The 14,404-nt window shown below is 42.6% G+C and overlaps 1 protein-coding gene across 1 annotated transcript in view; it reads left to right on the forward strand.

The window, feature by feature from the left end:
- The window catches only part of VWA8 (von Willebrand factor A domain containing 8), a 1,423,713-nt gene that overhangs the window by 658,758 nt on the left and 750,551 nt on the right, over positions 1 to 14,404 (forward strand). The window contains exon 23 of the mRNA XM_069205432.1: positions 7,151 to 7,286. Within this exon, the coding sequence (XP_069061533.1) occupies positions 7,151 to 7,286 (136 nt within the window). The remainder of the gene's footprint in view (positions 1 to 7,150; positions 7,287 to 14,404) is intronic.

Genomic DNA, 14,404 nt, shown 5'->3' on the forward strand with positions numbered 1-14,404 from the left:
GGATACCTGGACCTGGTATAAGGTGCAAGTAGCATAGGTACAAACCATACACCAGGCCAGCTTCCTACAGAACTTATTTTCTAAAGAAAGAGCATGCGATTTCCAATCGAACAATTTCTGTGTCTGATAAAAAAAAAAAAGTGATAAATCAAGGAATCACACTTCTCTATCAATGGATCACTCTATTTATGTGCATTTCAGTTAAAATAAAACAGAGTAAATGTCACTGGTAAAGGGCATGTGTATGTGCAAAAAATGTAACTGATTTTGATTAAGAAAAAATGAACATTTATTTACGTCTCCAAAAAGTCTCGCTCGAGGAGCCAAGGATATGGTTGAAGTCACAGCAAAACAGAATTCGCAGAATCTGGTTGACTCGCAAGGGTGGTAGCAATATGCTTGAAACTTAGCTTATCATTTGTGGCCCCGAGTACGTGACTAACATCTTTCATTTCTGCCTTTAACAAATTACCTATACCATGCTTAATTGTTAACTGTAAATGAAGGCTCTTATTCTCTATTTTAACCAAATAAACGTCTTGGTAAAATGTTATGACTACCATTATCTGAGACAGTGGTGTCCAAATCTATCGCTCAAGCTTAGTGCTGTCTTGGGCAAGGCAGTCTATCAGGTTGGCCTAATCTTGCTGAACAGGATCCAGAAGAAACAATGCTCCACTCTCCCTCTCACCAGAAGAAGGCAAAGGACTCCACCTTTCTTCCTCATCACTTCAGTTGGTCAAGCACGTCTGACCGCTGTAATGAATCTCTACAACATAAAGAGATAACTTAAGTAATGTTGTAAGGAATACTATGTGCAACTGTAATTGTAAATGGATATACCATAGCCAATTCTTTGTATAGCCAACTCTATTTCATCATAAGAATGGGAATTCCTGAATATTAAACATATAAAAAGTATATATCTCAACCACTATCAGTGCACTAATGCCTTTCTATGCTTTTAAGAACTAGCATCTTATTATTCACTTGTGTGTAAAGGATGACAATAGTGCCTACTTGACTTCTGTAGAACTGTAAATACTAAACAGCGTTAACATTCTGTTGCTGCCTACACTTTTCCCTAACCTGTGACTCAAAGAGTCATGTTTATAGGTTTACAGGTGCTTGAGCCCACTGAAACAGTTCTTTATTTATTAATGTATTTGTTTTTTATGACACCCACCATGCCTGTCAGCTATATGATTTTATTTTCAATGGATACAGAGAACCAGCAGGAAATAGGCAGCAACATGTTTGTGAGCGAAATCATGAAGTCAGTCACAGGAGGTTGAAATTGTGTCTTTGGCAGGTGTTTTTGAGACTTTTCAAAGTCCACCTCAATGTGCATTATCAAATTGAAGAGGTTCTGAAAGGATGAGTCAAGCATAGGTGTTTGGTTGATTGGTAGGGAGCAAATAGTTACAAAAGATAGAATACAAGGCACACTTTATTTACCCATTAGTCACTTTAGTAACCATAATTCTGGACTGATGTGCTCTGATTGTTTTAGGTCCTCTGTTCGGTGGGCTGCATACCCCTATACCTTCTGCATTGAGAGTATATTGTCAAAGGTACTGCATCAAATGACAAACTGCGAGGACTAAGAAAATTCACTAGCACATAAAAAACAGAGGCAGTATATGGGAAGAAATCTGGGCAGGTGGAGGAATGATGCTCTAGTCATGTTGTGTATGTGTGCAATACTTCAGGATTATGCTCTGCATGTGAAAACCATGGGAGTAGATCTTGGCGGTGGGCCAGTTTAAAGTTAAGGAGTTAGGCATGTTGTACTCAAGCTGAAATACATCAGTCATTCTGTCACCCCTAACTACCTCTCCATCCAGTGTTAGAGATGTGTGCTTCAACCATGATTTCAAATTTTCCCTGTGCCTCGGCAGTTACTCATGGGCTCGCAAATGTGGGGACCCCTTGTGATTGGTCCTATGGCTGCGTTATGTGACCCGCAGGAAGTAAAGAAGGCTCAGGCTCATGTATGCGTTTTGATGATAAATTCTGTACTGATAACATGAAAGTGAACGATGAATGTTTGCCATTATAGTTAACGCCTATGAGCATTATCATTAGTTTAATTGGTTTTAATGCATTCAGACATGACGTGTAGTCTCTTCTGTTAATGTGATGACACATTGTTTTTTTAAGAAGACCCCCTGGTGGGCCAGGTCCCAGGGGCATTGACATTTTGAATGCCCCAAGGCGGTGGGGGGGCGTGGAGCCCTGGGGACCGCAACCTCCCTGGGGCACAAATTTTCAGCAAATGTGAGTGGCCTTCTCCCCCCTCCCCCGCAGCCTTGGGGGCAACCACCTACCTGGGGCACAAGTAGAAATTCAATGCGGGGGTGCCACCGGGCACGCCCGCAGCCCCGGGGACTGGTATCTCCCTGGGGCAGATTTGGTAAATATATGCGGGGGAGGCCACCTGTGCCCCTCCCTCCCAACAGCCCCGGGGACTGCCACTTCCCCAGGACTTTCATCAAATTGAATGCGGGGGACCACCACCTTGGGATATGATCCCATAGCGGGATTGAAGAGAGTGAATGTCATTGCAATGGTCTATTCATACAATGACTTCATAGTGTCAGAGTAGCAAGATGTTTGGTACCAATGTTATAGTTACTTTTGGATGCAGAGCAGAACAGAGTCACTTCTGGCTTAATTGTCAAGGTATTGTGCTGTCACTCAGTTCAAGGTTCAAATCCTAGTTTTCCTTTGACAGTGTGTCTGTTTATTTTCTAGTGTTTTCACTGTCAAACATTCCTAGTGATGGAACATTGAAGTCTTTTTACCCTCAAAATCTGTGGGTTGAATGCCATAGCTAAGTCTGGACATTGCACAGTAAGGAGTTGCCTCTGGCTTTGTGGTTATTTGTCCGGAAATATCTCATTCTAAGTTCATAATTCATCAAACCCTAAGTCGCTCACTCTCTCTCATTTTCTATCTCTCTCAGGGTTGGTTGGTTGGGGAGGGTTGGCCGCAGGGACTGGCATCAGTCCGAGGTAACTATACCCTGCACCCTCCCTATGGACTGCTAATTACCCTACAAATTACGGCACTCATGAACACCTTTGACAACATCATTGATAATATCAGTGTAATATTTGCATAAAAGTTTTTGACTGAAAAACTGTGCATGGCGGGGGCATGAGTTATAGTTATCTCAGGGCATGAATTATAGTTACTTTGGATAACTGTAACTATAATAGGTGAATTTCTATGGTTTTGTACGTTTAACATGCTAGTCTAACTATAAAGTCCCTGCAACCTTTGTTTTTGTCACTGAATTGCTATGGGTTTTTTTTTCATTCCATTTCCTAACCATAACATCCCAGTAACCTTTGTTTTTTTCAGTGACACCCCTTAATATGTGTTACCTTCACCAAGCATAACATGCAGTTATTATTATTTGGTGACCCATTGACACAGCATTTAGCCCTGCCTTATTTAAATGACACCCTCTATTGTGATGTTGTATCTGGTTTAGGCGGGGTATTGTGATTATGGGATTCAGGACCCACTAAGGGTGAAATGTGATATGAGGATGTCACCATATTTCCATCTACCTGATGTATATATTTGTAAATTAATGCATAGTATTTAGGAGTGTGTGAATGTGTAATAAAAGTGATTTTCCTTTTTAAAATAAAAAGCACTGATTGGACAAACTCTTTTATGAGTGTTGTTGTTGCATGCCAGCAAACTGAGATTGCTAGCCCACACCATCTCCCCAGTATAGGCGTGGGACTGCTCTGCTACGCTCCCCTGAGAGAGTCAGGTGCTACGGTGGGGTACTTGGCTTTCAGTTATAAGACAGTTGTGGACCTATTATTTGTGAAGGACTCACATTCCTCGCAACTAATAACCCAATTGCTTTCAACTTCACCTTACGATCAGCTTATAATGGCGCAGGCAGTAAAATATAAATTTGTATTCTTTACTTGTTGCCTTGCTTGTCAAGATAAACATTTTGGTCGGGTTTGCTGTAATGTTCTTTGCACTGTGTATGCCCTCGTTATTCTCATGATGCTTTGAAAAACATTGCACTCTTTGTAGCGAATCTCTAACTGTGTTGTACAGATATGGTCACTTCCCTATTCTGGAAGCTAAATGGTAGCCATCTTTTCACGGAATTCTGCTCAGACAATGCCTTGTGTTTAGATAACCGAATGTATAAAATCTGTACATATATTGTACTGTTGTCGTACAGCATTTAAATACCCATAATGCCTGTTTTTCTGCTTTCATACAGCTATGTTAGTAACTTTTGGGATGTGCTGGCACCTCTTAATGTGTTTGTGGATCTGTTGGTGGCGAAATGTCAAGCATGGCCTATGTGTGGAGGTTGCGAGGGAGGCTGGATGGCAGATACTTTACGTAAAAGGGTACAGTGTTTGCTCCATTACTGTATTATACCTTGAATCAAAGGATGACCCCTCTCAGTAGCCAGCTTGTTAACCAATACCAAAGAATGTGCTAGGCTAGAAACTATCTCCAGATAGAATTCACCGAATAGCAGGAACAAGCCAAAGGCATAAACACCTCCTGCTAATATCAACATGAGGAATTCAATACCATTACAATTGGATAAATGCAGAATCATGACTTGCATGAACTGAGTCTGGGAATCCAAACCAAACAGGAGCAGACTAGTGAAGATTCCCGAAGATGAGAAGGGGGCACAAAGTACACAGCCAAAAAAGAAGTAAAAGGGGCTACAAGCCTGCCAGAAGAATCTCATGAGGCATCTCACCTCTATGTCCATTTTAAGTACAGTTACAGAAATGTGAATTGCTGAATCTGGAAACAAACTTTTGCCATTTTACTTAGGGAAACAAATAGAAAACAGAAGGCAAGCAGCCCTGATGGTAATGTAGGAATAAAAATGTAGAACATATGTAAGGGCTCAAGGGGAAATCTCGTAAATCGCCAATTTGTCAATCCCTGCTCTATAACCTGTCCTTTGGTGACAACTGTGGGCCCTTTGCCACTCCCTACTATAGCAAAAGCAGCACTGTCAATGACTGCACAAGCTCCACTCTCCACAAAGGGAATGCCAGGAGCAAGTGCCTGGGACTGTCCTGATCCACCACTCTGCGTCTGCCACACAGCCAGCCCTGTGCTACATGGAAGCATCTCTTCAACACCCAGCAGGCATATAAGTATGAGTCAAAGGGATCTGCCGAACAGGGACTCCACCACTCGAGGAAACAGCCGAGGGTTCTAGCAGGGGCCACAACAGGTGCGAGTGTTGGATTGTGCAGTATTCAATTGCTCTATAATTCTTTTAATTTTGGGCTGAAACCTGTAAGCCAAAACACCTTAAAATATTCTAAAATATGGACTTGTGTGTCAGATTGTTGTAAATGGAAAGCCCCCATCATCATAAATTTACTTTCTGTCAGAATGTGTAAATCTAACACTGAACTTCCCAAAAAAGGAAAACACTAGAAGGGCACAACAGGAACTCACTAGAAATAAACACTGAAAACCAGAACGAATCTAATGACTGAACAAAGAGGTCCTTACGTTATCCGTAAGTACACACAGTAATGATTCTTAGTCTTGTAAACTGCACACCCACCTCATACCCTTATCTGGTAAGGTGTTATGCATCTTATCTGCTGACAGTGTGGATAGGAATACTGTGCTGCTGAATACATTTCTAGACCTTTTAGCCCCAGTTTGTCCTGCTTTAGGAGGGAAGAAGTGGTTGCATTTTCACTGATTTTGCCACGTTACGTCTCAGCCGCCTTCCAACCTCTGAGGCAATATGTGAATCTAGATAGAAAATTGGCTTTGTCCTTGCCCACACTGAAGGGTGGAAATACCAGGGGAATTTGGCCAATACTTTATAGGTGGCCGCATATTTTCCCAAGTGTTTGATGTACACAGCATTCAGGCATACCCATTGCATGATCGGGCCTGCTTCTGAATTGGCCACTCCACACGGATTATGATTTACTGCTTTTGCACCTATTTACAGTTGGTGCCACCCAGAAAGGACACTACTTTCTATGCCCACTTTTCTACAAGTACTCGGAGGACGTGGCTTCTTTTGCTATGTCCAGGGTCTTTCTAAGTGGAATAGTGAGGTTCTGAAGTTTGTCTTCATTGTTGATCTCTTTATGGCATTTTTTTCATTTTTCATTATAAATATTAACATACTGACAGAACTGTCTCAAATGCATAAGCAGGGCTTAACCACTTCTCATTGTCATAGTGACCCAGGCAATGGTCATGTCCATAGATATATAGACTGAAGTGGTCCTGTGGCAAGGGGACCTACATTTCCTTCTGGGCTCTTTATACTTGGCTTGCATGTTATTGTTCAGTTGAAAACCTAGTAGTGGGAGCATCCTGGAAATGAAAGTCCTCAGAGGACTAGGTAACTTGCCTCCCATCTGACGCTTCTACGGTTTGGATGATATGGTGAAAAGAGTGAGCTTCCATGGATTCAGTTTGTTGGTTCTGGGGCTGACTTTCCTATCCATCTCATTGAGGGCACCCGAACTCTTTTTAAAAGTTCTTCAAAATAGCCCTCTACAACCTTCCCAAGAGGCTTTTTCTGTGAAACTTAGCAGTCCTCCGCTGAGATCATGCTGCATTGAATCTTTTCACTGCAATGATATAGACAGAATTACTTAAATGGTGCACAACTCTGTTTGGTTATCTGCAGTAATGAAATGTAGAATTATGTTGTTTAAGAAGCGAGGCGCTATAGAAGACAGGTATGCAGTACTAAGAAAGCAAATCAAGTTGCAGAAGTAAATGTTTTTGAGGCTACTATCTCCATGGTACAATTAACAACAGACCCTTAATGCAATTCCAATTTCCAGGCTCTGGTCATCCTGTAATTAAACAAAGCATTATGGGGAAGCTCAGCTGAGTTGTTTCATCATTTCATGTCCTCAATACATTATCATGCTTAAAGATTAAGTAGCAGAAAATGAGACTGGAACCAGATTCCCTTTAGATGAAATTCATAGTATATTGTGCGAAGTTTCATGTCATTGAATTATGGAAAATATTTTTTTCAGAGGTATGACATCATCCATGTGAATTATGGGTTTAAAGACCGCAGAGGTACACTTGGACACTAGACCAAATGACTGTGTTTTCTGTTCCTTTTCAGGTAAAAGCAGTAAAAATGGGCCACATCCTTGTTATTGATGAAGCTGATAAAGCACCAACAAACGTAACTTGTGTTTTGAAAACTCTTGTAGAAAGTGGAGAAATGATTCTGTCAGATGGAAGACGCATTGTTGCCAGTGAGTACATTTATGGTGATCTTTTAGGTGGTTGTCTTACCCATATTTTTGATCTTAATATTTAGAGCTGAAGCCACACCCATGATGCAAAAAATCATTGTTCTTTAGTGTTAGTAGCATAGGCTTGATGTGCGGAAATGCAATTTACATATGTTTAACGAAGGAGTAAAAGTATATTTTGTTTGTTACTATACGTTTCGACTGTGCCAAGTGCTCAGTGGACTGATATTAGCCAGTACTTGCTTATACTGTTGTTTCTTATGGGTGAGCGCAAAGCACTCCGTCCCATACTGTAATATCTCTTTGGGCTTCCAACCACGCCCATCTCACGTCAGTCACTTTCATTGGATCGTGGACTTGCCTTTTAAAATCCGCTTGCCTTCATTTGTGAAAGTCATGCATACATCATGCCTTTTCCGGTGTTTAGCCCACCTACACAGCACCGGTAAACTACTAAAAACATACGATGCTCGATGTTGTCATCATGGTGTCCGGACTACTTTATCTGTTTATTTTCCACGCAGGGCGATCACGTTGCATTTTACATAGTGCGATCGCGCTGCGTTTTTTTCTTTTAATTTGTGTGGCAAGAAAAGTCCGGTTAGGAGTTTAAACCGCTAATAGCTCTAACTCGAGCAAATGCAAGACCCATTGCATTGAAAATACTTGTTTTTATTGGAATCCAGGGATACATGCTTCACAAAGAACTCTCCTTAAGAGTGAGTTTAAACCCAAAAACATTCAAAGGGCCAAGCGTATATTGCACAAAAGGGTACCTTGTGAAACTTTCTTCTTGAACTTTTCAACGTATTATGAAATGCAGTTAAATGTTTTTATTTGCTTCCTGTGTTTGACAGTATCAACATTCTCTATAAAGCTTGGGACAATTTTGTTGGAATAGAACCATAGAAAGGACCTACTAAACTAAGCAGGTTAGAGGAAAGGCATGCACATGTTGAATCAGTGGTGTAGACTAGAATAGAGTCAAGCAGATGGCAAACAGAAAGGAAGGATTGAAGGAAAGGCTTGGACTGAGCGGAGATCACGACTAAGCAGAACGTACAGATGGGGGCTGCAGTGCCAGCAAGAACGGGAATTTGAATCTGTGGAACAGTAAGTGACAGATTAGGTCTAGTCACCCAGTACTTCTTCAGGAGCCATGTGCCTGTGTTTAAAACAGAATTGTCCTTTTTGTATGCATTTGCCTTTGTAGTACTTTTTATCTATGCCTACTGCACATTAGGTGTCCCTCTGTCAGCCTGGTAGGACTTGAAGACTGACAGGGAGAGGTGCGCTCTCATTTCTGGTACAAGGGAGAACCTAAAACATGGATGGACAAGAAGACTGGGACAGGTTGGAGTGCACTGTGATCCAAAAACTGAACATAAACTGGGTAATGGTTGCAGAATACAAAACTATAAAAAGAACACATATGCACTACAATACACTATAGGAAGGCAGTATGAAAATACAAAGCAGATGTACAACGAGATGTAATAAATTATAGTTCATATGCTTTGTGGAAAACTATTTGTAAATAAAAAGAGATCACAAAAAGACAAAAAGCAGTCATTCGTGGAGAGTCTTGGGAGACACCCAGGTACTTTTATGGAAGAAGAGTACTAAGTGAGTCTCTGTGCATGAGGAACAAAGCCTCAGGACTCAGTAGCATCCTTTGATAAACATAAACACATTTGTAACACATTTCTAGCACAGACACAACAAAAGATACGCAGAGTGGAGCAAGAATAGAGAATTCAGAAACTGGGAAGAGGAATGGCAGGGGAGGAGTCTAGCAAAAATGGAATGGGGAAAGCATGAGAATATATAGAAAAAGCAGGCATACTAACCTAACTGGGAAGGCAAGACAAGTACAGAAACATAGTAAACTTAAATGAGCGACTGGGACAATATGCCGAAAGAAAAGCAAACTCTTGAATACATTAAGAACAAGACTGGAAGCTCACAGACAGAACAAAAACACTGGAATACAGGACAAAGAATCTTCATACAGACAAGAACACTACTGAGGTTACTGCAGAATCAGAGAATAGAAACAGGGATAGACCAACTAAAAAAGCTAGAGAGGTACTGACATATCAAGTGGCAATGAAAGTGCAAAGCACACAGAAACCAGGAAAAGGGCAATAATCAGAACAGTAGGTCAGAAGTAGTTGACACACACTCTCACAGTAAGACGGTTGCAAGCACCAAACTAACTGAGATAAAACAACTATTAGCTCAGTGGTGAAGCATTGGAGCAGTGAGAAAGAATCAGAGCTCCACCTTGAGAAGGAAGGCGGAGCTCGAAATAAAATAAAAATATGTCCCTTCATAATTGAGCAAAGAGAGAGAGCTACTGCTCCCAGAAGCCATGGTGCCACTCTGCACACAATCTCAGTTGCTTCCTTAAGAGGATCTCAGTTATTAGAAAAAAAGTTTTCAAAGAGTACAAGACTGTCTTGACTGTCTTGTAGCTCTTGACTGTATATGAAAATAAAAAAGAAGTGATCAGCAAGGCTGCAAACTTCCTCTGCTATGGAGGAGAAAAGAGCCAACAAAATATTCTGACTGCTAGATACAAACAATCTGTGACAAAATAGTAGTATAAGGTCCAAAGAATGTGATGAAAAATTATGGAATGAACACACTGTAATGCATCTTTGTCTCGTGAGTGCCTCCTTTAGATATGCATCAAACTAGAATTGACATCACAGGAAAAAAGCTTTACTCCATCTTGGTTTGCGAATCATGGAAAACATCTTACTGACAGACCACCATCTTGGAAAGGACTGTTTATATGGTTTCTCAACGTCCCTTTCCTGTAATTCATAGTGTTAGTTCCCCAAACAACGAAAGCCTACGATTGATTACTTTGCACCATGTTACATTTTTCAGTCTCTCTGTGGCCCTATATAATCCACATTCCATTTGGCTTGTGGAACACTCTTCCGGATTACTGTAGAGCAGAAACACCAGAACAGTTCAGGAGCAAACAATCCCATTCGAGAGTTGGATGCAATGCCTAAGAATGTGCTGTCGGGCAGCGAATGTAGCACTCCTTCCTTGTCTGAACGATTAAATTCTTTTGTAACCTCTTGGTGTTCTTTCGGCATTGCTTTTGGCCCAAATATAACAAAAAACTAGAAAAACAGGAGGAATAGGGGAAGAAAGGGGAAACCAGGAACGGATAATTGAATCAGAGCTGAGATCAAGCAAAGTCCTCAGGAGGATATTTTTATGTTAGTTATTTTTAATTACTGTTGCAGTTGCTTCTTTTGACTGTTGGGAGGCTATTGAGGGGTTAATTTTTACTGTGTTAGGCTTGAACTCACTACTGTTCTTTTTTACTCTTTGGTTTGCTGGCTGATTCTGATGGCAGTTGTTTAGTGGGGTTGCCATTTTTGTTGTGCAATCCTGAGGCGCCATTATTTAGTGAGCGCACACACCCATATTGTCCGGAACTGAATCCTGTCTTCACAACATGGCCCTGGTGGATGAAGTTTAAAATTGTTAGTTCTGTGATTTCTGTATTACACACTCTCTACCCATTCACCAGAGGGCAAGCTTCTGAAAAAATATGCTTCTTTGTCATGTTATGTTATGTGGATTTGTAGAGCACGACTAATCACCCGTGAGGATATCCAGGCGCTGAGTAGGGCAGGCCTGAGGGGGTAGGAGGAAATCATGCCTGTTTCGTCTGGAAGAGCCCTGTCTTGAGGTTTTTTCAAAGGTCCTTAAGGAAGGGAGGGTTTCTGAGAAGTTGCAGGAGGTCGTTCCAGGTCTTGGCAATGAGGTATGAAAAGGAGTATCCTCCGCTTCTGGCCTTCTTGATGCAAGGGAGGTGTGCTCTTGCCTGGTACGCAGACCAAAGGTGTCTGGTGGGTTCCTGAACTGGAGCCAGTGAAGGTTGTTGAGGTGTGGAAAGATGTGGTTATTTTGTGAGATCTTCAGTATGAGTCTGGCATAGGTGTTCCAGGCAGTTTGGAGTAAGCATAGAGCATGGGCAGGGATTCCCATAAGAGGTCATTTTTGTAGTCAAGTCTACTTTTGGTAAGAGCCTGGGTGACTGTTCGTTGGGTGCCAAGTGGGATCCACTTGAAAAACTTGCGTAGCATTCACAGGATGTAAAAGCTTGATGAGACGACGGCATTGATCTCCCCACTCATGGAGAGATTGGTGCACATTATGATCCAGAGCATCCTGGCATGGTCCTTGGGTGGGGGGGGTCAAGTGCAGAGGGCCACTAAGAGGTATCTCAAGGGGAATAGTTGTTGCTGAAGATAAGGACTTTGGTTTTGTCTCTGTTGAGCTGGAGGCGGCTATTTTTCATACAAGCAGTGGCATTGCTCATGCTGTTGACGAAGTCTGCTTTGGCGTTGCTGTGTTGGTAAGAGAGAGGATGAGCTGTGTGTTGTTGGCATAGGATACTACGGATATGTGGGCTCTGATGATGTCTGCAAAAATAGAAATAGAGCGTAGATGTTTAAGAGGTTTGGGCTGAGCAAAGATCCTTGAGGGACTTTGCAGATGAGTTGCTTGGGTTCTCATGTGTACTAAGGAAGCCTAACTCATTGAGTTCTGTCCTTGAGGAAAGAAGATATCCAGTTGAGAGCCAATCTGCAGATACCCAAGTGCTGAAGCTTATTGAGGGGTGAGTTGTGGGAGACTGAATCAAAAGCTGCAGAGAGGTCAAGGAGGATGAATGAGGCCATTTCTCCTCAGTCGAGAATGCTTCTGATGTCATCGGTAGCCACAATTAGGGCAGGTTCTGTACTGTGGTTGTGTGAAAGCCAGATTTGAGCTGTCTAGGAGCTGATGGAATGCTAGGAGGTCTCCAAGATGGGTATTGATGACTTTCCCCATGATTGTATCTTTAAACCACAGGAGCAAGATGATATGTAGATACTGAGGGTTTTCGGTCCTGCTGTTGGTTTCTTTAATAGGGCATTGACTTCTGCATTTTCCAGCAAGATAGGAAGGTGGCGGTGGTTATGGAGATGTTGATGATAGCTGTGAGCCCAGGGGAGATGATGGTTCTTCCAAGGTTGCATATGAAGTAGAGGCATGGTTCTGTGGGGGCTCCTAAGTGGATGGTTTTCATCTGGGCAGTGGTGTCTTCGTTCAACAGGGGCTTCCAATTCCTTAACTGCTATTTAACAATGAGGGAGGTGCTCTGCTGGGCATTCATATCTGTATTCTGTGGGTCAAATGTGTTGTAGATCTTGGCAATCTTCTGTTCAAAGAAGTTTGAGAGGTCATTGCAGAGTGCTTGTGATGGAATGATGTCATTGTTGGCAGCTGTGTAGTTGGAGAAATCCTTGTCATTGGTGAAGAGTTATTTGGTGTTGTTGGGGCTGGCTCCAAGTCTGAGAGTTAGGGTCTTTTTCTTTGCATCATGTAGTTGTTAGTGGTAGAGGTTAAGGGTGGCTTTGTATGTTGATCTAGCGGTGGTGTTTTTGTCACGTCTCCATTTTCTCTCCAGTTGTTTGCACTGGTGCTTGGACTCCCTAGGGTGGTTCATGTACCAGCTGGGTCATTTGTTGTTGTTGGAGGTCTTGTTTCTGGTGGGAGCGGTGCAGCTGGTGCAGTCGGTGAGCCATTTATTGAAGAGCTTGGAGTGGACATTGAGGTTCCCGTATGGTTGGTGGGCTTTCCTGTAGGGTCTTGGACCAGTTTTCTTTGGATATTTTGCCCCAGTGTCTTGATGGTGCTTTGGGTTTTTCTGGTAGAGTGACTTGGTGGGCGGGTAGCTTGAAATGTATGATGTAGTGGTCAGACCATGTGAGCTGGGTCATATGAAAGATGGTGATCCTGTTGGAGGAGACAGTAGGGTTGAGGGTGTGGTCTGCAGTGAAAGTTGGTCCTTGAACGAGGTGGGTGAGTCTGAGGTTGTTGAGGCTGCCAAGGGTGGCTGTAGAGTTGGGTGTCTGTGGTGGCTTCCAGGTGGAAATGGAAATTGAGGATGTAGTTGGTTGATCTGATAGAGGGGAGAGAGATGAACTCTGTGATATGGTTGCAGAATTGCACTTGTGGGCCTGGGGGATGGTAGGTCAGGGTTCCCTTCAAGGTGGCGTTGTATTTTGAAGTGGAGGTGTTTCATGAGGTTGATTTCTGAGTCCGTGGAGGTGGTGCAATCAGTCGTGTTTTTGTAGATGATCGGAAATCCTCTGCCTGGTTTGTGGGTTCATCCTGTGTATGATTTTGTAGGCGTGTGGGATGGCTGCAGAGATGTCCAGGTTAGAGTCTGGGTTTAGCCATGTTTTGATCACGAGGAGAAAGTTGGGTGTGTTGCTGTTGAAGAGGTACCAGATTTCAGTGGAGTGTTTCTTGAGGGATCGGATGTTGAGGGGCATGGCAGACGTGTGGGATGATGGTGATGACATGCATCGGTTGTCTGGAGGTAGTGGTGTTGGTGTCTGAGGTTTCGGAGGTGAAATCTCAATGGGTGCAGAAGAAAGGTACGATAGTTCTGGGGTATTCGCAGCAGCAGTGTTTGCCAGTGTGTGTTGTTCCTGGTGCTGTTTATGGTCTAGGCATGGCCGGGCACAGATCGGATTGCCTTTGAAACGCCCACTGTGCATTCTCACTGAGGCCTGCATTAAGTGGGTCCTATGGTATGCGGGGCTTCTGTTGACAGGAAGAAGCGTTTGCAGGAAAACCCAGGCAGCAGCGGTGTCACTTGCTCAGACAGCAGCAACTGGATCAGGCTGGAACAAGTAGGAACTGGAGGCCACATGCAAGTGACAGGCAAGGTATCGAAGTGCTTATCGTGAACTGTGGTTCAATACGGAAGAACCAATTTGACCTATTTAATTTCCTAGTTTATAGTAATCCTGTAGCTTTGTTTTTAACACATAGCCTTAGCTCAATGAGAACTGTGTACCGGATATTGTCCTGGTAGTATTGAAAGGCTATTGTACTAGTAGATATAACTGTATAGGAAAGAGAGGGGAAGTAATTGTAATTATATTTAAAGCTACACTGATCTGCAATGCATTTCATCTCAGGATAATGGGCTGCAAGACTATCATCTTCTTGCACAAAACGTCCCATAATTTTTTATTCTCAGACACCTTAATTTATTGTCCACCCGGCCCACGGGCAGCTTTGCAAAA

This window comes from Pleurodeles waltl, chromosome 8, assembly GCF_031143425.1.
Source record: "Pleurodeles waltl isolate 20211129_DDA chromosome 8, aPleWal1.hap1.20221129, whole genome shotgun sequence".
Lineage (NCBI taxonomy): Eukaryota > Metazoa > Chordata > Amphibia > Caudata > Salamandridae > Pleurodeles > Pleurodeles waltl.